Source organism: Tinamus guttatus, unplaced genomic scaffold (assembly GCF_059628265.1).
Source record: "Tinamus guttatus ecotype Peru unplaced genomic scaffold, ASM5962826v1 Tinamus_guttatus_pri_ptg000610l, whole genome shotgun sequence".
Taxonomy (NCBI): Eukaryota; Metazoa; Chordata; class Aves; order Tinamiformes; family Tinamidae; genus Tinamus; species Tinamus guttatus.
Genome location: NW_028289144.1, coordinates 23,973 through 46,037, shown reverse-complemented (window position 1 = coordinate 46,037; position 22,065 = coordinate 23,973). Strand labels below are relative to the sequence as shown.

General features: G+C 63.5%; 2 protein-coding genes across 2 annotated transcripts in view; both read right to left on the bottom strand.

Moving 5' to 3' along the window:
- Positions 1-240: 240 nt before the first annotated feature.
- UQCR11 (ubiquinol-cytochrome c reductase, complex III subunit XI) lies at positions 241-1,657 on the bottom strand. The gene is made up of 3 exons (XM_088535054.1): positions 1,578-1,657; positions 1,143-1,280; positions 241-319 (listed from the first exon to the last, which is right to left on the bottom strand). Exons 1-2 carry the CDS (start codon positions 1,655-1,657, stop codon positions 1,160-1,162), a joined length of 201 nt encoding a protein of 66 aa, XP_088391180.1. The 3' UTR covers positions 241-319; positions 1,143-1,159.
- A 3,764-nt stretch (positions 1,658-5,421) lies between these two features.
- Positions 5,422-22,065, bottom strand: part of TCF3 (transcription factor 3) — a gene marked incomplete at its 5' end in the record, with an annotated part of 36,634 nt that continues 19,990 nt past the window's right edge. The window contains 15 exons of the mRNA XM_088535068.1: positions 5,422-5,971; positions 6,224-6,368; positions 7,900-8,126; positions 11,251-11,398; positions 11,805-11,928; positions 12,485-12,688; positions 13,117-13,190; positions 14,207-14,285; positions 14,900-14,958; positions 15,851-15,977; positions 16,100-16,239; positions 16,770-16,872; positions 19,471-19,520; positions 20,573-20,702; positions 21,970-22,037. Of these exons, the coding sequence (XP_088391194.1) occupies positions 6,226-6,368; positions 7,900-8,126; positions 11,251-11,398; positions 11,805-11,928; positions 12,485-12,688; positions 13,117-13,190; positions 14,207-14,285; positions 14,900-14,958; positions 15,851-15,977; positions 16,100-16,239; positions 16,770-16,872; positions 19,471-19,520; positions 20,573-20,702; positions 21,970-22,037 (1,676 nt within the window). The remainder of the gene's footprint in view (positions 5,972-6,223; positions 6,369-7,899; positions 8,127-11,250; positions 11,399-11,804; positions 11,929-12,484; positions 12,689-13,116; positions 13,191-14,206; positions 14,286-14,899; positions 14,959-15,850; positions 15,978-16,099; positions 16,240-16,769; positions 16,873-19,470; positions 19,521-20,572; positions 20,703-21,969; positions 22,038-22,065) is intronic.

The following is a 22,065-nucleotide window of genomic DNA, read 5'->3' as shown; positions in this document are numbered from 1 at the left end:
GACTCAAAGGAGTCCAGTCGAAAGAATGTGGGATAAAGATACAAACAATACAAAAATATCGTTCACTTTGTTTATTTTGAACACTGGTTTTATAACTTATTCCTGTCAGAATGAGACCTGCTGTGAAAGCAATCGCAGAAAGAAACTTCTGGGCAGGTGGTGAGAGATCTTGTTGGTAATGGAGAGGTCCCGCCTGGTCGTGGAGAGGAGGGGACATCACGGCCTGGCGCAGTGGCTCTGCTGGGCATCACGAGCTCACGTCACAGCAAGGTCTCAGCACAGGGACGGCTCCAAAACACTCGGTCCAGCAGCACGTTTCCTACAATAAACACAAACCAGCAAATTAGCAATATCACCTAAAAAGTGCTATAGCAGCCAGTGCTAAAGATTGATGTCAAAAGCCTCAGCGAAGTTTCTGTTATAGACCCTGACGGAGGAACTACCAAAACGCAGGTGGGCAGATTTGTAAAGCCCTTTAAAAAAGAGCCATGGGCACCATGGAAACATCTTTCTTTACTGGTGCCTGTCAATATGCTCCTTGTGGGTCATTTAAGCACCATGAAACATCCATGCTCATCTTGGGCAACGCAGCTGCGGTCTCCGGAATACGTCCATGCACCTACTCATGGCTAAGCTGATTTTTAAGTTAAAGTCTTTAGGACACAATTAAACTGCTTCTGCAGTGCTTGAGAGCTTTTCCATGGACCTGCCCATAAACATCCACAGTCACTGAGACCTGCAATTGCAACCGACTTGGAAGATCCCTTTGAGGATGCAGCTGCTCCATGGAATAGGGAGGAATCATCTGGCTGCAAAGCTGGTCAGGAGCTCGGAGGCGCTATGTCTAAGGCTGGAATGTGAACGGCTTGGATAAAACTCCAGCATTACCACTCGTGATTCCAAAAGATTTCCTCAAGAATCACACTGCATTACAGAAAAAAAAGAAGCAGCTTGCAAAGCAATCACTTGAAAATAAATTAACATTATGCCCTTCTGATTGCAAAGCTATCACTTGAAAATAAATTATTTTGTCCTTCTGCTGCCCCAGTAAACATATATATGTATTATATATAGATGAATAGATATCTATAAAGGGAGAAAACGGAGCGATGACATTTGCAGAGCCGCGACGGCCGCAGCACAACTCACCGCGCGGCGCTCAGTCCTCGGCCCGGTACTTGCCGCCGATGTAGGGCACGTACTGCAGCAGCAGCTTCCAGTCCGTGACCCACACGAGCCCCGTGCCGGCCACGCCGCCCCACGTGAACAGCGTGGGCGTCCTGCGGGACGGGGACACGCGGGTCACGCCAAGGGGAAGGAGCCCCGAGCCCCGGGAAGGAGCCGCGGGCCCCGGGGAAGGGAGGAGCGGCCGCGCGGGGCTGGGACGGGGGATGCGGTGGAAGCGGGTGCAGAGGGGGCGGCGGGAAGGGCCGCTCGTCACCCGCGGTCGCCCCCCTCCTGCCACAGCCGCCCTTGACGCCGCTGCAGGGCGGCCGGGCCGGGGCTGGGCTGGGCCGCTCCGCGGGGCTCCCCGCCGCCGCCGCCGCCGCCGCCCGGTGCCCCCGGCCGCCCCTCACCAGCTCCGCAGCAGCTGCGCGTAGCGCGGCCCCAGCACCCGGCTCAACATGGCGCGCCCAAAGTCACCCCCGCCGCGCATGCGCACGCGCGCGCCGCGCAGGGCCCGGGGGCTGCCCGCGCCGCCGCCTGCGCCCGCCCGCGCGCGCCGCCCTCCGTCTGCCGCCCCCGCGCGGCCGCTCGGGGCGCCCCCGCAGCGCGCGGGGACACGGGGCGGCGCGCGGGGACATGGGGCGCCGCCCGGCGCCACCCCCACGCCCCGCTCCGCCCCGGGGACAAAATGGCGCTGGCCGCGGAGCCCAGCCCTGCCCGGGCCCCGGGGCGGCCTCCGCGGGGGAGCCCGAGCCCGCCCGCACCGCGGCCCCTCCGGCCTCTTCCAGGGCGTCCCCACCGCTGCCGCCAGCAGCCTCCCCCACACCTCGCCCAGCCGCAGCGCGCAGCTCCGCGCCGGGAAAACGCCCGTTCCCCCAAAAAAACGCCCGTTCCCCCCCCCCCCCCAAAACGCCCTTAGCGCTGCGCGACGGCCCACTGGCCACGGCCGAGCCACCGCTGCCACCCCAGGCCTCTGCCACCGTCCCCGGGCACGGGACGGCGTCCCGAAGCCGCTCCGCTGCCTTGGCTTAGCACAAGGTAAAACCATTATGACAACTTCTCACTCGTGGGTCTACAACACCTGCAAGACACATACGGGAAAAAAAAGTAATATTGTTATAAAATGTCACATTTATTGCTACATTACTGTTATATACAGGACAGTTCTCAAAATCTACTTTAAAAAAGTTAGGATTATTTAAAAATTCCAAATAATCCAGCCAGCTGTTTTGACACTTGTATAAAATTATTTAAAAAAATGAAAACAATTCATATCTTGAGGCACTCGGAAACACAATTTTATCCCCCAATTGTGATTCATTTCAAAGAACAACGCATTCCCCCACCCCCAAATACTTTATTTTTTTTCTTTTTGCTGGGTTAGGCATATATATATATATATTTACTATATATATAGTTCAAAACTATAATGTGTATCTGATTTAAGAACAAGGATTTCAGCCACTTAAGTACATCTGGATTTACAGGTAGGCAGCATAAACATCAAAAGCAAGGACCATTTTTTTAAAGGCCAAAAAAAAAAAAAAAAAAAAAGCCAAACCCCCTTCTATTGGGTTAAAAATGAAGAGCTTCCCCAGGCCTCTCCCCTCCGCTCGGCCCCTCATCCTGCGGGATACGGAGCGGGAGCTCCCACGCGGGATGCTGGGCTGGCGTCCGGCTGGGAGCGGCGGCGCCCGCAGCCGGGATGGAAGCGCGTGGATGGGGCAGCCTCGCGGGCGGAGGAGCGCGCGGGTGCCCAGCGGCTCCGCGGCGGCCGTGGGGAGATCCGGGCAGCGCCGGGAGCGGCGCCGCGTCCCACGGGAAGCGGCTGCTCTGCTGGGGACACGGGAGCTGCTGCGAGGGGGACGCGGAAGGCACAGCGGGAGCGGGGCTCCGCGGGAGAGCCCCGGCAGCGGCTCCTCCTGCGACGCGCTGGGAAGCGGAGCCGGGGCCGAGAGCAGCGGGGAGCCGGGACTCGGCAGCGGGAAGGGGCAGGGACCTGCAGGGCCGCAGAGAGGAGGTTGCATAGGATTTACTAGAGCAAACACCTTGTGCGAGAAGAGGGCCCGGAGAGCGGCCGCCACCTCGGGAAGCAAAACCTTGGGCTCCCGTCGGCTCTGCCGCTGCGGCGGGACACAACGCGGGACCTGCCGGGCCCCAGGGCCACGCGGCCGCAGCCGGATCGCGGGGATCCACATGGACACCGCAGCCAGGAGCGGCCGGCGGCCCCGGCCCCTGCGCAGCGGCCGCCGAGGATCCGTCGGGGTGTCCCGACACCTCCGTCCCGGCCCCTGCAGCCTCGCGTCTCCCACTGGCGCCGAGCGTGGGCCGTCCCGGCCCGTGAAGGCACCGACTTGCGGCAGAGGCGGCCGTTTGCTCGGGGGCGAAAGCGGGAGAGCAGAGGGAGCGCGAAGTGAAACCTGCGGTTTTCGAGCTACCAGCGCAGACTGCAGCGCTGCTCCGTGCGGGGGAAGCAGCTGGAGGGAGCCGGGAGGAAACGGGCTCTGCCGCTCACCGCCTGTCCCAGGACATCTCCTCCGGCCTCTCGTCCCCCAGGAAGCCGCCCTGGGGCCGCGCCAGGCTCCAGCACCCCGGGGCAAACGCAGCTCCGCGCGCGCCACGACTGCCCCGTGGCGGCCTCCACAACGCGGCCGCGCGCGGACCGGCCCGCGGGCCCCAGCGCTGCGAGCGCCGCGGAGCTATCGCCACCTTCGCCAGGAAACACCACCTAAACCGCCTAAATCCTGCTGGAAACGCCCCTCTCCGCTCCAGAGCCCGACACTTTAAGGACGATGGGAAAGGCCTGGTCCTCAGCACACAGAGCCCCAGCCCGCACCGAGAGGGGAGGAAGGAGCTTAACAAAATTTTGATCAAACCACAAATCTTCTCCAATTTCCAATTTTTTGTTGACAGTTTGTTTTTTTATGGCATTTTTCTTGACTACCGTGTCTTTCCTTGGCTGCCTCCTCAGAGTTTTGCTGCAGAACCAAAGTGGCGGGGAAGCACTTTTGAACCTTTTCTTTCTTTTTTTTTTTCCGTATGGTTTCAAGCTCGCCAGGCTCCGGACGCTGCTCCCTCCCGAGAGGAGTCTGGGCCGGGAACAGCGGGAAGGTGGGAGCCGTCCCGGTGCCGCTGGTGAAGCACCCTCTTCCCGACGGCCCCTTTCCTGGCGCGGAGCCGGAGCGGGGGCTGCGCAGGGCCCTGTCCCCTGCCCGTGTCCCCAACGGGCCGTGCTCATGTGGCCCCAGCTCCGAGCGGGCCGGGCTGCCCCCGGCGCCTCCCGCCTCATCCGTGTCCCAGGAGAAGCCAAGGGAGGGACGAGGGTCGTGTCCGATGGGCTGCGTCGGCTGCAGGGACCGGCACTGGCACCGGTGCCCCCGCGGGGCAGGAGCAGCGGGCACGGCCAGAGGAGGCCGGGAGCATCTGGCGCCTCCGGAGCTGCAGCGGGAGCCTCCGTGTCCGCCGCAGCACCGGGAAGCCCTCGGAGAGATGGGAATGTCGTCTGCTCTCGGCCGCTGGGCGCATCTCACTGGGAGAAGGCGCTCCGGGCCCGGGGCAGCTGCCGGCGGTTGCATCCCCGGCGTGTCCCCATGGGAAGGCCACGGTGCCAGCGTCGCCTCCGAGGACGCTCCGGAGCGAGGCAGACCCGGCCGTGCTCCCGAGCCGGCGAGGAGCCCCCGGGGCCACAGGGCAGCGGCTCCCTGTGCCGGCTCCGCGCTCGCCGCCAGCGCCGCTTCCATCCTCCCGAGGCGCCTCCCGCCGCGGCGCTCCGGCCGCGCGTCTCCATCGCTGCAGCTTCCTGCGGGTGTCTCCGCCGGCCTCTCCGTGCCCGGGCGGCCGTGCGCGTTCTGCTCTGCCCGGCTCCGCTGGCCCCGCGTTGCTCCGCCGCTTACCCCGGGCTGCCCAGTCCCTCGATGCTGCTCCGCTGCCCGGCCTGGTGCATCCCAGCGGCTCCTCACGCCTTCGTCTCCCGCATCCCAGCCTCTGGCATCCCGGGGAGCCGCTTGCGGAGCCCGACGGCGCTTGGAGGGAGCGCAAGGAGCCGGCGTGCGGGACGCAGCTCTGCCTTCGGGCGCTCTCGGAACTTCCTTTGCCCAAATCCGACGTGGCCAAGGCCGAGAGGTGGCGAATTCGGCACAGGAGCTCATTGCTTGTTTGTAATGGAAGGTACAAGCCAGGCAAGGAAAAATATCCCCTCGCTGTGGCTACATTCGCTTTTAGTGGCTTTCAGAGCCGAATCTGAGAATTCCTCTCTTTATATCCAGTCTCTCTTAATACAATTTTAATATTCTGGTTGATCCTAAAGATGCAACATTAACTATAGAAACAGCAGCAGAAAAGCGGGGGCGGAGGGGTACAAGACATTTTTTTTATACAAAAAAAAAAAAAATGTTGCTTACAAAACATATGCAAAAGAAGCTAAAAAAAAACCCAAAAGGCATTGCTATTTGTTCTACATAAAAAATCTCGTAACTAATGTTCTTTTTTTTAAAAAAAAAGAAATATTAAGCTTAGGCACAATTTTGCTGCTGGCTGCTTGTGAACAAGCCAAGAGAACACGCCACCCCCTCCTAACTGAGTGATATGTATTGACTGTTCCGCACTTTATACTTAAGGCAATTTTTTGTTTTCGTTTTGACAAAAGTGTTTTTTCGTTTTGTTTTTCCACCCCTTACGTCACGCCAGGATCCGTCCACGTGTGTCAGTATTAGCAGTACTAGAGTTTATGGTTCGAGAAGGCTGCAGGTCACGCTGAGGGTCTTCTCTTCCTACACATCTCTGTATCCCAGAGGAGCGGCAGGAGCTGCAGGGAAACCGAACACACGCGAGCGTCAGAGCCACGGGGAGCTCCCGCGGGAAGGCGCTCTGGTGGCTCCGGTGCGGATGCCCGACGGAGCAGCCGGGACCAAACAACCCGGGTAAACGAAGCGCATGAGCACGTCCATTAACAAGGATGGACCTGAGGCAGGATGGTGCGCCGGGGTGGACAGCGGCACCGGCACCGCGAGGGGCTCCCGCAGCGGCGCCGAGATGGGCAGCGAGGCCCAGATGGTACCTTCACATGTGTCCCACAGGGTTGTGACCATCTCCTAGTCCAGGATGTGAAGCTGAAAGTGTCATCTGGGGATCTCCGACCACTCCGGACACCTTCTCCTCTTCCCGGCGCTTCAAGCAGGCGGCTTTCGGGTTCAGGTTGCGCTCTGGGCCAAAGAGAGCAAGGGAGGGAGCCTCAGGGTGCACGACGGCAGCGTCTGGGGGACGGCGAGGACGGAGCGCGGACACCCGGCACCGCGCGAGGACGGAGCGCGGACACCCAGGACCGCGCGAGGACGGAACGCGGACACCCGGCACCGCGCGAGGACGGAGCGCGGACACCCGGGACCGCGCGAGGATGGAACGCGGACACCCGGCATCACGCGAGGACGGAGCGCGGACACACGGCACTGCGCAAGGACGGAGCGCGGACACACGGCTCCAAGTGAGGACAGAGCACGGACAGCCGGCCCCACGCGAGGACGGAGCGCGGACACCCGGCACCGCGCGAGGACAGAGCGTGGACACATGACCCTGTGCGAGGAGGGAGCGCGGACACACGGCATCACGCGAGGACGGAGCGCGGACACCCGGGACCGCGCGAGGATGGAACGCGGACACCCGGCACCGCGCGAGGACTGAGCGTGGACACCCGGCACCGCGCGAGGACGGAGCGCGGACACATGGCATCACGCGAGGACGGAGCGCGGACACCCGGCACCGCGCGAGGACAGAGCGTGGACACATGGCCCTGTGCGAGGAGGGAGCGCGGACACACGGCATCACGTGAGGACGGAGCACGGACAGCCGGCCCCACGCGAGGACGGAGCGCGGACACCTGGCACCGCGCGAGGACAGAGCGTGGACACATGGCCCTGTGCGAGGAGGGAGCGCGGACACCCGGCCCCACGTGAGGACGGAGCGCGGACACACGGCAACACACGAGGACGGAGCGTGGACACACAGCTCCAAGTGAGGACGAAGCGTGGACACCCAGCACCATGCAAGGATGGAGCACGGACACACGGCAAGATGCGAGGACGGAGTGCGGACACACGGCAACACACGAGGACGGAGCGCGGACACCCGGCCCCACGCGAGGACGGAGCGCGGACACACGGCAAGATGCGAGGACGGAGTGCGGACACACGGCAACACACGAGGATGGAGCGCGGACACACGGCCCTGTGCGAGGAGGGAGCGCGGACATCTGGCACAGGATGAGGACGGAGCGCGGACACCCAGCAACACATGAGGACGGAGCGCGGACACACGGCCCTGTGTGAGGACGGAGCGCAGACGCACAGCACCGTGCAAGGACGGAGCGTGGATGCATGGCACCGCATGAGGATGGAGTGCGAACACACAGCCCCATGCGAGGGCAGAGCACGGACACACGGCACCACGTAAGGATGGAGCCCGGACACCCGGCACCGTGTGAAGATGGAATGCTGATACACAGCCCCATGCGAGGGCAGAGCACGGACACCCGGCCCCGCACGTGCTCCTCCTGCAGCGGCTGCGCCTGAGCGAACCCCCTGCGCGCCCGGCCCGCGCGCTCGCTGCGAGCCAACCCCGGCGGCCGCGGCCAGCGCGCGAGACGGGCCGGTGCTTCCCAAAGCTGCTCCGTGGGGAAAAGCGCGGGCCGGGGAGGGGAAGCGCGCGGCCCCGCCAGGCCCCTGGCAGCCGTGTCCATACCTCGTACTTGCTGCTCCAGGCCCAGAATGACCTGCACCGCTTGCTGTAGGATGATCAGTTTGGTCTGCGCTTTGTCCGTTTTTAAGTGCATCTGACACATGCGTCCCAGTTCTTTAAAGGCCTCGTTAATGTCCCGCACGCGCACCCTTTCCCTGGCGTTATTGGCCATTCTCCTCTCCCGGTCCCTCAGATCTTTGTCCTCCAGTGACAGGGCCTCGTCTGTACTGCTGGGTTCACAGCACCACAGGGGTTAGTCAGGGGGTGGCACCGACACGGGGCCCTTCGTTGCCGTGCTGGGAGTGCCCCTGGTGTCCGCTGCGACGGCCCAAACGGCCTCGCGCCCGCCAGGCCAACGGTGCCAGCGGGGCTGCCCGGCCGCCCGGCGCCCCACGGTGCTGCCAGCGACAGGCGGCCCCCAGCTCCGGAGCCAGAGCTTCTCCCCCAAATTTCGCCCGGGTTTTCGGCCCAAGCTCCAAGGCCCGGGGGCACTCAGGCCAAAGACGCTGGGGTTTTTCCCCACCGCTGCCACAGACAGACTTGGTGATTTTGGAAGATTTTGTGCAAAAATCCCACATGTGGCAAAACGCCCCGGCACCCTCAGAGAGTCCCAGAGGCCAAAACTCCATGTGGGTCTTTCAGCGGAGCCAAACGGATAAAAACCATCTGGATGGGGCGAGTTTGGGCTCCGGGAGCTCGGGAGCCGGCGCCTGCCTGCGGCAGGGGGCAGGCAGGGCCCTGCTGGCAGCACCGCGCACCGGGCTCGCCCGGCCCCTCTGCATCCCAATTTACGGACGACCTTCTGCCCCAGAGCAAAAATTCTCCTAGGAAAAACGCTGCGCCAAGAGGGTGAAGCCTTCAGCCAAGAGCGGCCGCAGAAGCGAAGCCTCCTGCGGTCGGAAGAGCCTCTGGTGGGTGCCCAACGGCGCAGAGGGGATGCCAGGGCTCCCTGGGGGAGCCTGCGCCCGCCCGAGGGTCATCCGGGTGCCCTGGCCCTGCCTGTGTCCTTGTCTGGTGCCTCATCCCTCCTGCATCCTCTCCTGGGGCCTCATCCCTGCCTGCGTCCTCTCCTGGTGCCTCATCCCTGCTGCATCCTCTCCTGGGGCCTCATCCCTGCTGCGTCCTCTCCTGGGGCCTCATCCCTGCTGCGTCCTCTCCTGGTGCCCTGGCCCTGCCTCCGTGGCCCTCGCTGCTCCGCGTGTCCCGGCATAGCACCGGGACCCTCTCTGTGGCCATCCCAGGATGCTCCAGCCGGGACAGGAGAGGCCGCTGCCTTCCCAGCCCGGCTCTGGCTCTCGCCTGGGTAGGAGCCCGGCTCATTCCCACTGTCCGCTCCGCAGCGAGGCCGGCAGGTCCCCGGCTGCCTTTCCCGTCCCAGCCGGGCAGGACGGAGCCGGCTCCTGCCGCAGGGGAGCACTGAGGAGGCGGCCGGGCTGCGGGGCAGAGCGGGGGGACGTGAAAGGGCGGCCTGTCCCCTGCGCCACCGCTGAGCTGCTCCTGGCCCGTGCCCGGCACCAGGGCCTCTCCTGCTCCTCTCCCGCCAAGAGGCCGGAGCGCAGGGAGGCCGGAGGCCGCCCCAGCTCCCTGCGCTGCGGCCGGGAAGGGCTTAAAAAGGGACAAGCGTGGGAGACCAAAGTGACCCCGGGGCCGAGCCTGCCTGGCCCCTGCCCGCCCGCCGCCCCCGGGCTCTGTCTTGGTGAGCGAGCAGCAAGTACAAGGTAGAGAGTGGGACCACCGAGAGGTCACGGCTGGGGACTGTCTGTAGGAGATCAGAAAGAAGAGAACCAAAAAAAAAAAAGAAATTAAAATAAAAATAAATAAATAAAAGGAAGGAGAAGTTTTTTTTTTTTTTTTTTAAAAAAGAGACAGGAAAAAATATACATGTTATGAAAGGCAAAAATTACAAACTGAAGAGAGGCACAAAGGACTCCAACATCAATGCAACAGCAGAGGCCAGCAGAGAGGAGCAGAGCCAGGCACAAACCACGGGCGGGAGTGACAACGCGGGAGCCTCTGCAGAGAGAAAGGGGTTAGGGGCGCCGGGCGCCGGGCATGCACCGCGCTGCGGGTTACGGCGCCGGCAGCGGGAGCCGCCGCCTCCCCGGGGCGACACGGGGAGCGCCCGGCCAGGGCTCCCGCGGCGCTCCCGACTCTCCGGCTCTCCATCCACGGCTGCGGCTGCCCGGGCGAAGGGAGCAGCCCGCGAGGGACGTCCCCTCTGCGTCCCCCGCTACGAGACGGTCGCTATTTATATTTATTTTTGCTGTTTTTTGCAAAACTGGGCGAAAGCTGGAGCAGCCTCCGCAAGCAGGGAGCGCAGGTCCCCCCGGGGACCGGCATGCAGCACACGCGAGAGCAGCGGGGAACCAAGGACAACAGCAGGGATGCAAAAAAAGGAAGAAAAACCAACAAAACAAACAAAAAGGAAAAAAAAATAAAAACAAACAAAAAAAAAGACATCAGCAACCTTGGGACTCCAAGGCCACAGGGCAGAGAGACAGTGCGAGCACCACAGCACGTGTCACAGGAGACAGACAGACAGACAGCCCCGTGCCGACCAGATACGTAAAATATCACCACTCCGGGACCCTCACTAACCTCTAACTTGTTGCTCCAGGTTCAGTATGACTGATACGGCCTGGTGTAGGATTAGCAGTTTGGTCTGCGGTTTTTCGCTGTTTAGGTGGAGTTGGCACATGCGTCCGAGCTCTTTAAAGGCCTCGTTGATGTCACGGACCCGCAGGCGCTCACGGGCATTATTGGCGACCCTCCTTTCTCTCTCTCTCTCGGCTTTTTGCTCTGGGGGAAGAAGATCGTCCTCCTCATCCTCATCTTGACTAATGGTTTAAAATAAGAACGAGACAGGGACATTCCTCGCGTGCACTCTCAGCACTGGTCAACTCACAGCAAAGAAACACATGTTCAGACAGCAAGTGCCGGCCCGGTGCCCCGCACGCGGGGACACGCAGTGACTTTGCAGACAAGCAATTTAGACTCTTCTTCTTCTTGCTCTTATTTTTTTGCCTTTTTTTTTTTTTAAGAACAAAGAAACCACCAAAAATAAAGCCCTCCTGGGCTTGTCCCGGTGGCCGGGAGGTGCGGGAGGGAGCTCGGTGGCACTCTCGGCCGCGCTGGGACAGGCTGGAAGGGCTCTGCCTGCTCGCGGCCACGGACCTGGCCGTGCCAGCTGCGCGTGGTGATGGGAGGCAGAGGAGGGAGGGCGGCGGGGAGGAAGGAGCGGGCGCTGCTGCGGCGCTGGGGCTGCCGGGGGCCCTGGCCATGGCCGGACCCCAGCCCCAACGTCCCCAGAGCGGTAACAGAGTAAGTGAAGGGAGAGACCTGTTCAAAGAGCACCTTGTTCTGTTCCGCGACGGCTTCAGCTCCTTCTTCTCCTCTTCCGAGTTATCGGCCACTGAGGTGTTCTCCTCGTCCTCCTTCTCCTCCCTCTTTATCTCGCTGGTCCCCGAGGAGACGCTGCTGCGCCCCAGCGCCCCGGACAAGCCTGCCGAGGGAGCAGAGCCGCATGTTGGAGGGGCACCGGCCCCGTGGGCCCCGGCGGCCAGTGCCAGCCTCTGGGGAAAGCCCTGGGATCCGGAGCCCGCAGGGAGCCCCCGCCGCAGGGAGCGCCCGCAGCAGCACCGGGGTTGCGGCCGGGCAGCCGGGCTGTGCCGTGGGGCACCCGGGCCAGCCAGGGCCATCTCAACCCCGTGTCCTCCCATCCCAGGTCCACCGGAGCCGGAGCCCAACCTCCCTCCTGGCAGGGCAGGGCCCGGGAGCTCTCTGAGGCCAGCAGAAAGGGTAGGACCGTGCGGGTCGAACCAGCACCCCCAAGGACCTCTGCGGCCCAACACCCCCCGCAGCTCCGCTCCGCAGACAGCCCCGGGCGCGACGCGTGCGGGCGGCCTCACCGCTGTACGTGTCCTGCTGCCGGCCGAGGTCAGGCAGCGCGCTCGGCTGCGAGGGCAGCGCCACGTGGTTGTGGAGCATGTTGGCACTGCTGGAGAGCCCGTCCTCGGCGTGGCCGCCCGCCACCTGCAGCGGAAGGAGCGGCGCGAGCTGCAGCACGCGGGGCCACCGTCCTGCCCGGCATGGCCTGGCCCCGCGGGCACGCAGCGGGGAGCCCGGCCCTGTCCGCCCCTGCCCCGCGGGCGCTCAGCCTGGCCCTGCTTGGAGGCAGCCTCCCCTGGGCGCCGCCGCAGCGGGGACGCGGCCGCAAGGAGGATGTGCAGGGCACCCGCTGCGTGCGGGAAGGCGGCACTGGAGCATGCGGATGCCTGGAGCACGAATGAGCCCGTAGGCATCAGTGCTCCCACGTGCAGCGGAACGTGGAGCCCATCTGAACAGGCTCCATCCCAGGGAGTTGACATCCCAGAGCCTGGAGCATCCCTGGAACATCTCCACCCTGGAGATCCTGGTGTCTGCACCCACCATGGTGCCCGGCCACGGGCTCGACCACGGCAAGTCACCCATTTCCATGTGTCTCCAACCCAGCCAAGCTGAAGCTGCACCCCGCGGGGCTCCCTTCACACCCTCAGAAACCTCCCCCTGGCCACCAAGGGCCCGCGCTGTCCCGCGCGCCCGCACTCACCAGGCTCGGGTGCCTGTTCCCCAGGGACATGACGGCCGGCGGGAAGGGCTGGCCCAGGCCGCCCACGGTGCTGCTGTGCGCGGGCGCCGAGCCCAGCAGCCCGTGCATGTCCCCGTGGCTGCTGGGCAGGGTGGCCGTCTGGCCCACGGCGTGGTTCCTCAGTACGTGGATGGCTTCGTCCAACCTGTCTTCCATTTTGTTTTGCTGCGAGGGGAGGACAGTGTCGGTGTGGACGCAGGATGCGCAGCCCCGGTGCGCTCGGAGCTCCGGAGCCGCCGGCCGCGCTCAAGCACATAGCAAGGCAGCAGATACGGGGACAAGCAGTGCCCCAGCGGGGCTGGAGCCGGGCTCTGAGGACACGAGCACGGCCAGGGGCTGGACAAGTCCCTCTGCTCCGCAACGGGCAGCAGAAACGGATGCAAACGCACAAGGCAGGGCCAGGCCTGCTGCGCGCCGAGGGGCTGTCGCTCGGCCGTGGCGAGGCGCTGGGCTCGCAGCGTGGGACACCCAAAGTGGCGTCGCCACTTTCAACCAACCCTCCATCTGCACCCGCAGGTGCTCGGGAGAGGGGTTCCCCCTGCCGACTACCCCGGCCCAGAAGAGCGCCAGGGAGACGCGTCGGCGGCACTTACTAAAGTGTGGAGGCTCCCTTCGTAGCTGGGAGATAAGGCACCCTGTCCGCTCGCTCGCGACCACTGCGACGTGCCTGCAAGCGAACGCAGTGGGTCGGCACCGGGCGCAGCCACCGCTAGATGGGGCTGCGAGCTGGGCCGGCGCCGCAGCGCGCGCACGGGGCTGCAGGGAGCTGTGCAAGGCTGCAGGGAGCTGCACGGGGCTGTATGGAGCTGCACAGGGCTGCAGGGGGCTGCATGGAGCCGCAGGGAGCTGTGCAGGGCTGCAGGGGGCTGCATGCGGCTGTATGGAGCTGTGCAGGGCTGCAGGGGGCTGCATGGAGCCGCACAGGGTGCTGTATGGAGCTATACTGGGCTGTAGGGAGGGGCATGGGGCTGTATGGGGCTGCACAGGGCTGCAAGGAGCTGTGCGGAGCTGTATGGGGCTGCATGGAGCTGTACAGGGCTGTATGGGGCTGTACAGGGCTGTATGGGGCTGCAGAGACCTGTATGGGGCTACAGAGACCTGTGTGGGGCTGCACAGGGCAACATGGGGCCACATGGGACTGCAGGGAGCATCACAGGGCCGCACACAGCTGCATGGGGCTGCATGGAGCCACATGGGGCTGCATGGGCCTACACAGGGCTTCCTGGAGCTGCATGGGGCTGCAGAGAGCTGTACAGGACTGTATGGAGCCGCACGGGGCTGCATGGAGCTGTACAGAGCTGCACGGAGCCACACGGGGCTGCACAAGGGCTGCATGGGGACACATGGGGCTGCACGGGACTGTATGGAGCCACACAGGGCTGCACGGAGCTGCACGGGGCTGCATGGGGGCTGCATGCGACGGCCACGTGTTGCAGCGGGCTGCACGCAGCACTCACGCTGCGCACAGGCTGCCCACGCTGCCCATCCCTGGACCTCGCCAGGGCTCTACATTTACCCCGACTGGTCGAGCGGGCAGCCGGAGGGCCAGGCTGCTCCCAGGCTCCGTCCCAGCCCTGGGGGTTGCTCTGCTTTTTGCAGTGTGGTGGGGCTGCAGAGCGGAAATTGCTCTGCTTCCTCCTGGGAGGAAACCTTTCCAACGTCAAGAGCAGGGCCTTCACCTACCTGCAAGCCCCTGAGGGGAGCCGACCGGTGTAGAGGGGTTTGAGGAGAAGTTATTGCTAGAGTGATCCGGGGAATAAATCTGCAGAAGAGAAGCGGCGCACGGTCAGCATTGCCCGTCCCTGCGGCTGCACCTCCCACGCCACGCGCTCTGGAGCAGGGACTATCCCAGGGCATCTCCCTCTCCCGCGCTGCCGCCGACTTCCCGGCCGGCGCAGCGGCCGAGTCGGCTCATCCCCACCGCAGCACGCTCGCATGCCCCCTGCTTCTGCCTTCCCATCACACTGGGGCCCTTCTCTGTCCCCTCATTGCCATCCCAGGGCCTGAAGCATCCCTTTGGCACCCTCCACTGGGAGCAGGGAGCCCTGGGCTCACGTATCCCGCTGCCAGGGCTGAGCCAGGCACTGAAGTAGGTGCCAGGCTGCTGCACATGGGGCTGCCTCAGTTTCCCCATCCAAAGTGGCTTTTCCACAGCACTGGGTGCAGGAAGGCAGCACACCGAGCCCTTGGGGGGAAATAAAACGTGAGGGAACTCGTGTCACCCCCCCCGAAGCTGCCGCGTTTCTGGGTCTGGTGGTTTCACCCAGGCTTCTCATGGGTTCCTCTTCGTGGCTGCCTCGAGGGTCACCGTTAATCAGGGAAGGATCAAGCCAGGGAAGGGACAGGGAGGAGGTCGGGATTGGGGGAATCTCTTACTGAAGCTAGTGCCTTGCCGAGCGCGTCTCCCGAGCTCCCGGCCGTGGTTCCTCGGTTCCCTGCAAGACAGGACAGAGATGTCAGCGCCCAGGCCTAAGCCCCGCTCCGGTCACAGCCGTGAGCGAGTCCTTCCCTGGCCGCTGCCTCTGAGGCCGACGTTCCTCATTCTTCCTGCTCCTCTTTGAAAACAAACAGGTAAAGCGGAAAGACCCGCTCGCTTCCCGCATCCCTCTGCTCGGGGCAGCAGCAGGGCACGCGCATCCCGCCGGCTTCCCCAGGGCTCCAGGATGGGGCTTGGCAGGGGCCAGGGCAGAGGCCTCCTCCCTCAGACAGCGGCTCGATGCCTCCCCCGCGGCCAGGCCCGTTGCAGTGGGGCCCCACGAGCCCCTCCAACCCGCACCCCGTTCCCCTCCTCCAAACGAGGGATTCTCTCTGAACCAAGGACAGGATCCTCGTTTCCCAAGGAACGCCGGTTAACTGCAGCAACAGGTTTGGTAACAGGTTCAGCAGGGTTGGAGATGAAAGCACTCGGGGGTGAACGTGGCATTTGAACTGAGCGCCAACATTCCCATTCCCCGTGGGGACGAACGGCTTCACGCCCGCTCCCCGCGCTCAGGCCTTCCCACCCCTCGTTTAGTCACGGCTGCTCCATGGATCCTGGTCTCCCTCCAGATCTGACAAGCAAGGTGCAACCCTCGGAGACTCCTCAGGGAGCCGCAGGCTGCCCCCCTGCCCTGCTATCCAGCAGCAGGGACCTCACTAAGTCTCCTCTGCACGGAATGAGCCCGGGCTCGCGTGCCGTGCCCAAAGGACGGACCGTGCCCGGGACGCAGGACGCGGTGCCCCGTGAGCAGCAGGAGGGCCCGGCTCTTCGCGCTCGGCTCCGCACGGCCACGGGGCAGAGGGTTGGGAAGCGCGAGTGGGCGGCGCTGGGGTCGCGGCCGCACGTACCCATCATGGTGTCCGTCCCACTGATGGGGGGCGTGTGGCTGGAGACGCCGTACGGGGTGGAGGCGGCCGAGAAGCCGGACACGGCGGGCAGCCCGCCGTTGACCTCTCCCGAATGCATCTGGTAGTTCTGCGGGAGAGAGGCCGTCAAAACGCCGTCAAGCGCCAGCAGCTGCGTCCTGCCGCGGCCGCCAGCGCCGCCATGGAGCCCCCTGCCCGCGCGGCCGCGGCGCCGGGACGCGGTACCGGTACCATTCGTTCATGCTGGTGTAAACTGCTGAAGCCGCCGGGCTGTGGGAGAGGGGAGGAGGAGCTGCCCAGCATGGCCCCGTAGCTTGACTGGCTTATGGCACCGGGGGAGCTCCACAGGTCGGGCGACGTGTGGAGCCCGTCTGCAAGGAGAGAGCGGAGCGCGGGGCGCTGAGCGGGGCTGGTGCCGGCGGGACACGGCCGGTGTGTCCTGCCCAGCTGAGCTGCGTCCCGCCCGATAGAGCTGCATCCCGCCTGGCCAAGCCGCATCCCGTCCAGCCGAGCTGCAACCCATCCAGCTGAGCCACATCCCGTCCAGCCGAGCCACATCCCGTCCGTCTGAGCCATGTCCCACCCGATCGAGCCGCATCCCACCCGGCCGAGCCGCATCCCACCCGGCTGAGCTGCGTCCAGCCTGGCCAAGCTGCCTTCTGCCCAGATGATCTGCATCCCGCCCGATCGAGCCACAACCCACCCGGCCAAGCCGCCTCCTGCCCAGGATGTCGATCCGCATCCTGCCTGTCCGAGCCACATCCTGCCCAGCTGATCCGCATCCCGCCCGGCCGATCCGCATCCCGCCTGGCCGATCCCCGTGCCCCGCCGGGAGAGCCCGGCCCTTGGCCGGCACCCGCGGAGCTCGTGGCCCTGGGGCCTCCTGGTGCGACAGCCTCACCTGCCATGTAGAAGGCTCCGGGATACACAGTGCTGGGAGGTTTCGAGGGAGTATATCCAGCGGGATCCCTGCTGAAGTCGTCACCTGAGTTGGCTGGATACACCTGGAGGGCAGGGGAGACGCTGAGGAAGGCGCTGGGCTGCACAGGGACCCCGTCCGGCCTCTCCTTTGGGCCGCGGCCGCCAACGGAGCCCAGCGAGGGCAGGAAACGACGCGGCTGAGCCCAAGGGAGGGCCCAGGAGCAAGGCCCGACCCTGGCACAAAACCCTCGGCCCCTCTACGCCCATTCCGTCGCTCACGGCGCCCCGGCCCGTCGCGAGGGGCGAGGGCCTTCACCGGGAACCAGCGGGGAGCAAGGGCAGCGGGAAGGGGACTTAAAGCCGAGACGTCCCCCCGCCCTCCCGCAGGGGCTCTGCCCCACGGCCCTGCACCGGCAGCGGCAGCAGTTTCAGCTCGCCGCTCCGGTTCCTTTTTCTGCGGTTGTGACTTTTGATGGGTAACCACAACAGTGATTATTTCTGGACGCGAAGCCGGCAGCGTCCACGGGCTCCAGCTCCCAAACCCTCCGCAGGGATCAGCTTCCCTCCGCTCGGGAGGTGCAGGGGAAACGGAGGCAGGAGGGAAACACCCCCATCACGGCCAGAGCTTTTTAGACCCCGGGCTTCAACCCCTGTCCCGGGAGACCCTCTGGAGCCAAGGAAGCAAAACCCACAACTGGGCACAGCCCAAAATGAGAAGCGGAGCAGCCGCTCTGATGGGATGCGCTCCACTTCGCTTGCGGAGCTTCCCATCCAACTCTGCTGTGTGGCGCCACCCAGGTGTGTCATTAAAGCACAAAAAAAAAAAAGCGTTTTTTTTTCTCTCTTTTTTAAGTAACTAAACCCATCCTAGAAAGCCTTTACCGAAGGCTGCGTGAAAACACCCGTGTTTTAAGCAGAAATCCGATGCGTAAAGAAACCGAAATACCGCCCGAGACTACGTGAGAGCCTCTGGCAGGGCCTCTTTGCATCACTGCCGACTCATCCCGAAACCGGGCAGTCTTTTTTGGTTAAAAACCCGCGAAAGCTGAGGCTGGCGCCCGGCCGCACTGCCCGGCGCAGACGTCGCACCTGGGAAGAGAAACTCGCCCCGAGTTTCCCCTTCCCGACATCCCTGCGGGCGCCTCTTGCCCGAGCCGGCCAGGAGGGGCAAAACTGGAGGATTTCTGCCTTTTTATTGCATCATTAAGGAAAAAAGGATGAAAAATAAACAAAGAAAAGTGGAAAAAAGGCTTTTTCCCGCCTGAATTTCTTTGGGTTGTGAGAGCAGCCAGGACCCACTGCGACCCAGAGAGCATCTTCCTCTCCCAGTGCCCCGTGTTTGTCCCGCGGAGCTGGTTAGGGAGGAAGGGGATGAAAAAAGGGGAAAAAAGGGGAAAAAAAAACAAGAAAGAGAGATGGAAAGGGGGAAGGGAAAACCCTGATAGATGCAGAAAGCTGCCCCACACTGGACAAATAAAATGAAAAGCGTTTGCCCCTCGGTGCTGCCCGTCGGGGCTCACGCGGGCCCCGCGGCCAAGCAGAGCGGGGCGCCCGCGGCCGGGGCGAGCGGCGGCACGAAGAATACGGATCCGGCAAATTGACTTTTCCTCTAATTTGATTAAATAGCGGGAGCCGGGCCGGGGAATGGAATGGAGCACGTCTAATAGCCCCGCGCCATCTGCCAGCGCTGGCGCGCGGCCAGCGCACACGGCAGCTGCGCGGCAGCGGAGCCGCGCGCACGAGCGCCGGCGCGCGCGGGGCCTCGCGGGAGCCGCCAAAGGGGCCGCTGCCTTTGGGGGCTGCTTTATTTCACCCAACGCCCTCGTCCCCCTGCCCTGTGCATCCGTGTCCGGGGCCTCCGTGCGGCACCGCGCCGGCCCCGCCGGACACACGGGGATCACGGCCCTTTTCTAAGCGCTTTTGCGGCGAGTGGAGGGCTGCGACGGCAGCTCTGGGGGCTGCAGGAATCAGCCCCACGGCCCCAGCCCTCACGGTGGCCGCGGGGAGCCTGCTGAGCTCGTTCCTCCGGCGCAGAGCCGCGCTCCAAGCCCTAGCACCACCGGGCTTCTTTCCACCGCGCCGCTGCTCTTCGAATGGGGTTTAAAGAATAAGGGTAATAAGGGCTTTTGCCCCCAAAGTCAGCTGGAAGGAGCCCCGCTGACTCGCCTGCTGCTCCTCCGAACGGCCCCGCGGCCACAAACGCCCCGCACAGACTGAAGCGCCGGGTTTTACCGAGGTGCCCGTCAGCCCCGTCGCTTTGCACGGGGTCCAGCGACCGCTCGAATTCCTGCAAGCGCCGCGCGCTCCATCCCGCGGGAATGGGGGTCCCGCGGGTGCCTGAAACCTCCCTCACCTTTGAAATCCGAGGCCAATAAACGGCCATTTGCTGAGAGTGACCGTTTCCCCACATGGCGCTTAGCAGCTCCCAATTTCACGCGGAAACCTGAGGCGGGGAGGGGAATTCCGATTCCAGCAGGTTTTTTTTCCTATTAAGCAGCTACTTTCGGAGCATCACGGCCTTCCCGGCTGTGCATCCCGATGCGGCTCCCTCCCTCCCTCCATCCTTGGTAGCCTAAAACCCGCGTGCGCCGGGGCACACGGGTGAGGAAGAGGAGGAGCAGCTGGAATGTCCCTGCTGCAGAGGGTCAAAGCCTCTTGGAGTGGGATGAGGAATCACTTACCGAGGAGGGGAGTCCCGGGGGCACCTTGCGAACCTTTTTGGGCTGTGCATCTGGGGGAAAGAAACCAGGACAGCGTCAAGCGCCGGGAGGGTCGGAGCGCGGCAGCGAAGCGACGCTCTGCGCGCGCTGCGGATTCCTCGTCCCGCCGCCGCTCCGCGGGCGGGTTTCACCCGGCAAAACTCGCGTTTCCAACAAATTCCCCATCCCTCCTGGCTCCTCAGGCTGCACAGGGCTGTGCTTGCTCTCCCAAAGAGACTGAGCCCGTAAGAAAATCCAGCCTTTGTGAGAGGTTTGGAGATATTTTTTGTTTTGCAGACAATTTGCCCAGAATGAAAGAAAACACAGGGATGGGTTTGTGTTTGTCCAATAGTTCTGTTTCCTCAATAAATTATTGGGGGAAAAATCCTTGCTAGGAAAAGGGGGCATCACCCCAGTCTGGTCCTCCCGCACTCTCATTCCTGCACGGGCTCCGGCTCGGAGTGGGAAAGACCCTGAGTTCCGGGGAGGAAGGCGGAAAATATCCGAGGTGGTGGTGGGGGAAGAAGCATCCCGAGAAGAAGCGCTGCTTAAAATTGGGGGGTTTCTCTTTCTTTTTTTGCTCAGAGCAAAGGAAAGCCCCGCACGGGGAAGGGAAGGGGCAAAGGGTACGAGTCCATCTGGAGAGAGCTGAGGAGAAACTCATCACACAGGACGAGCCACTGCAAATTAAAAAAGAAAAGGAAAAAAAAAGCGTTTCCCAGGCTGAAACCTGAAAACTGCGACATTTTTAAAGCAGCAAATTAACTTTCAAGTATCAAAGCAGATGCGTTTTTCTGAAAAGCACTGGAAAAAAATACACGTACCACTAGGCTGCTTCTGGTTTCGTTTGTTGGGGAAAGCCCAAAATAGCAGCAAGAGAAGCAACTTCGGGGGGCGGGGAGGGAGCGGCGAGAGGAAAACCGAAGTTCTGGAGAACTGGGGCTCATCTGTGCTTGCAATGCAGAGCGCACCTGCCCCGAACCCGTTAGGAGCAAAGGGCTGGTTTTCCAGGAGAAGCCGGGCAGGGACGAGCTCCGCTGGGAGACGAGGCCGGGCGCAGGCCGGGGGACGCGGAGCCACTCACCTAGGCTGCTCTCAGCACCTCTCCTGCGGGGGTTGCTGGGGTACGAGAAATACTGGGTCCCCCCCTTGACCCCGGTGGGGGACAGCGTGCTCGGACTCGCGATTCCCATCTCGCCGGGCAGGAATCCAGGCTGCAAACAAGGACATGGTGGTGAGATGGAGGCACCACAGCCAGCGCCCGGAGCCGCCTGTGCGCGAACACGAGGACAAACGCAGCCGCGAGGCCCGCAACACCCCAACGACCCCAACGACGAGGGTGGGAGGTCACAAAAGCTGAGCATCTACCCACCTTCAGAGGGGGATAAATTGGAGGAGAGGAAGATTTGGGGCTTTTTGGACAAGGGCAGAGAGGAAAGCGGCCGCTTCCCGAGGCGGCCGGCTCGGCAGGGCGCGGGGAGGGAAGGAGCAGCTCGTGTGTTCACAGCTGGTGGAATTCCTGCAATCTGTTCCAGCGCTCGGGTTTCCTCCGCGCCGCGAACGCGCGGCCAAAGAAAGCAGGGAGCCGAGCGAGCCGGAGCGAGCGCGGAGAGCCGGGAGCGCCGCGCGCGTCCTCAGCCCTTTTCCTGCAGAAAACGGGCTTTCCCCAGCCCTTGAAGGAGGTTGAGGATGGGGAAGAACATGACCGGGCGGGGAGCGCTGCAGGTGCAAAGCACCAGCCATCGGGCCGTTTTTTGGGCTCTTTTTTTTATGGAAAAGCAGGTTGAAACAGCCCTGAACACAGGAGCAACAATTGCTCCGGGGTGACACGGGGGCTGCGTCCCCTGGGCGTGGAGGGGCTGCAGCTCCAGCCGGCCCGCGCGGCGCCGGCGCCATTTGCCCACCCGCTCCGGTTACCTCGCGTCTCCCGAGCCCCCGGCAAAGCTCGACAAAATCATAACATTAGGAAGGGCCTTGGCTCCTGGCCCGTTTGGATTTTAGCAGCTCCAGTGGTAAATGAAACCCGCGCTGGCACAGGCGGCCGGCACAGCTGCTCCAGCAAAGGAAACATCCTCAGTTCAGAGGAGAGGAAACGATGACAAATTTGTGTCGAATTGAAACGTGCCCCACGCGCGTGGCCGCGGGCACGAGGGCCAGGGGCAGAGCCGCCCTCGCACGGGGCCGTCCGCAGGGGGGATGTGGGCGCCCCCGAGCCGCCCCCACGCGACGCTGCAGCGGGATGCGGATCCGCTGCGCGGCCGTTTTCCCTACGACAGGAATACAGTGCGAGGCCCCTGCTCTCCAAGTGCCCAGGATGATGTTCCAGCCCCTGGGAGGTTTCAGGCAAAGTGGGGCGGCCAGGATGTCGGGCATGGAGGTGGGATGCAAGGCCGCCAGGGACTCCCCATTCCCCATTCCCGCTCCCCATTCCCGAGCTCTCCCCTTTGAGCAGCCGAGAGCCCCAAACTGCGACGCTTTTACCTGATTCAGCCCTGGCATCGCCGCGTCTCTTCCAAACGTGGAGTAGGAGGCTCTTTCGCTGCTCTTCCCTAGAGCGGAGACAGAAAAACACAATGT

Bases quoted from the DNA above. Each gene is read 5' to 3' on its own strand.
- UQCR11 (XM_088535054.1), bottom strand. From the start codon at position 1,657: ATGCGCGGCGGGGGTGACTTTGGGCGCGCCATGTTGAGCCGGGTGCTG. The intron at 1,281-1,577 runs GTGAGGGGCGGC...CCCGTCCCGCAG, and splicing joins GCGCAGCTGCTGCGGAGCTG to GACGCCCACGCTGTTCACGT.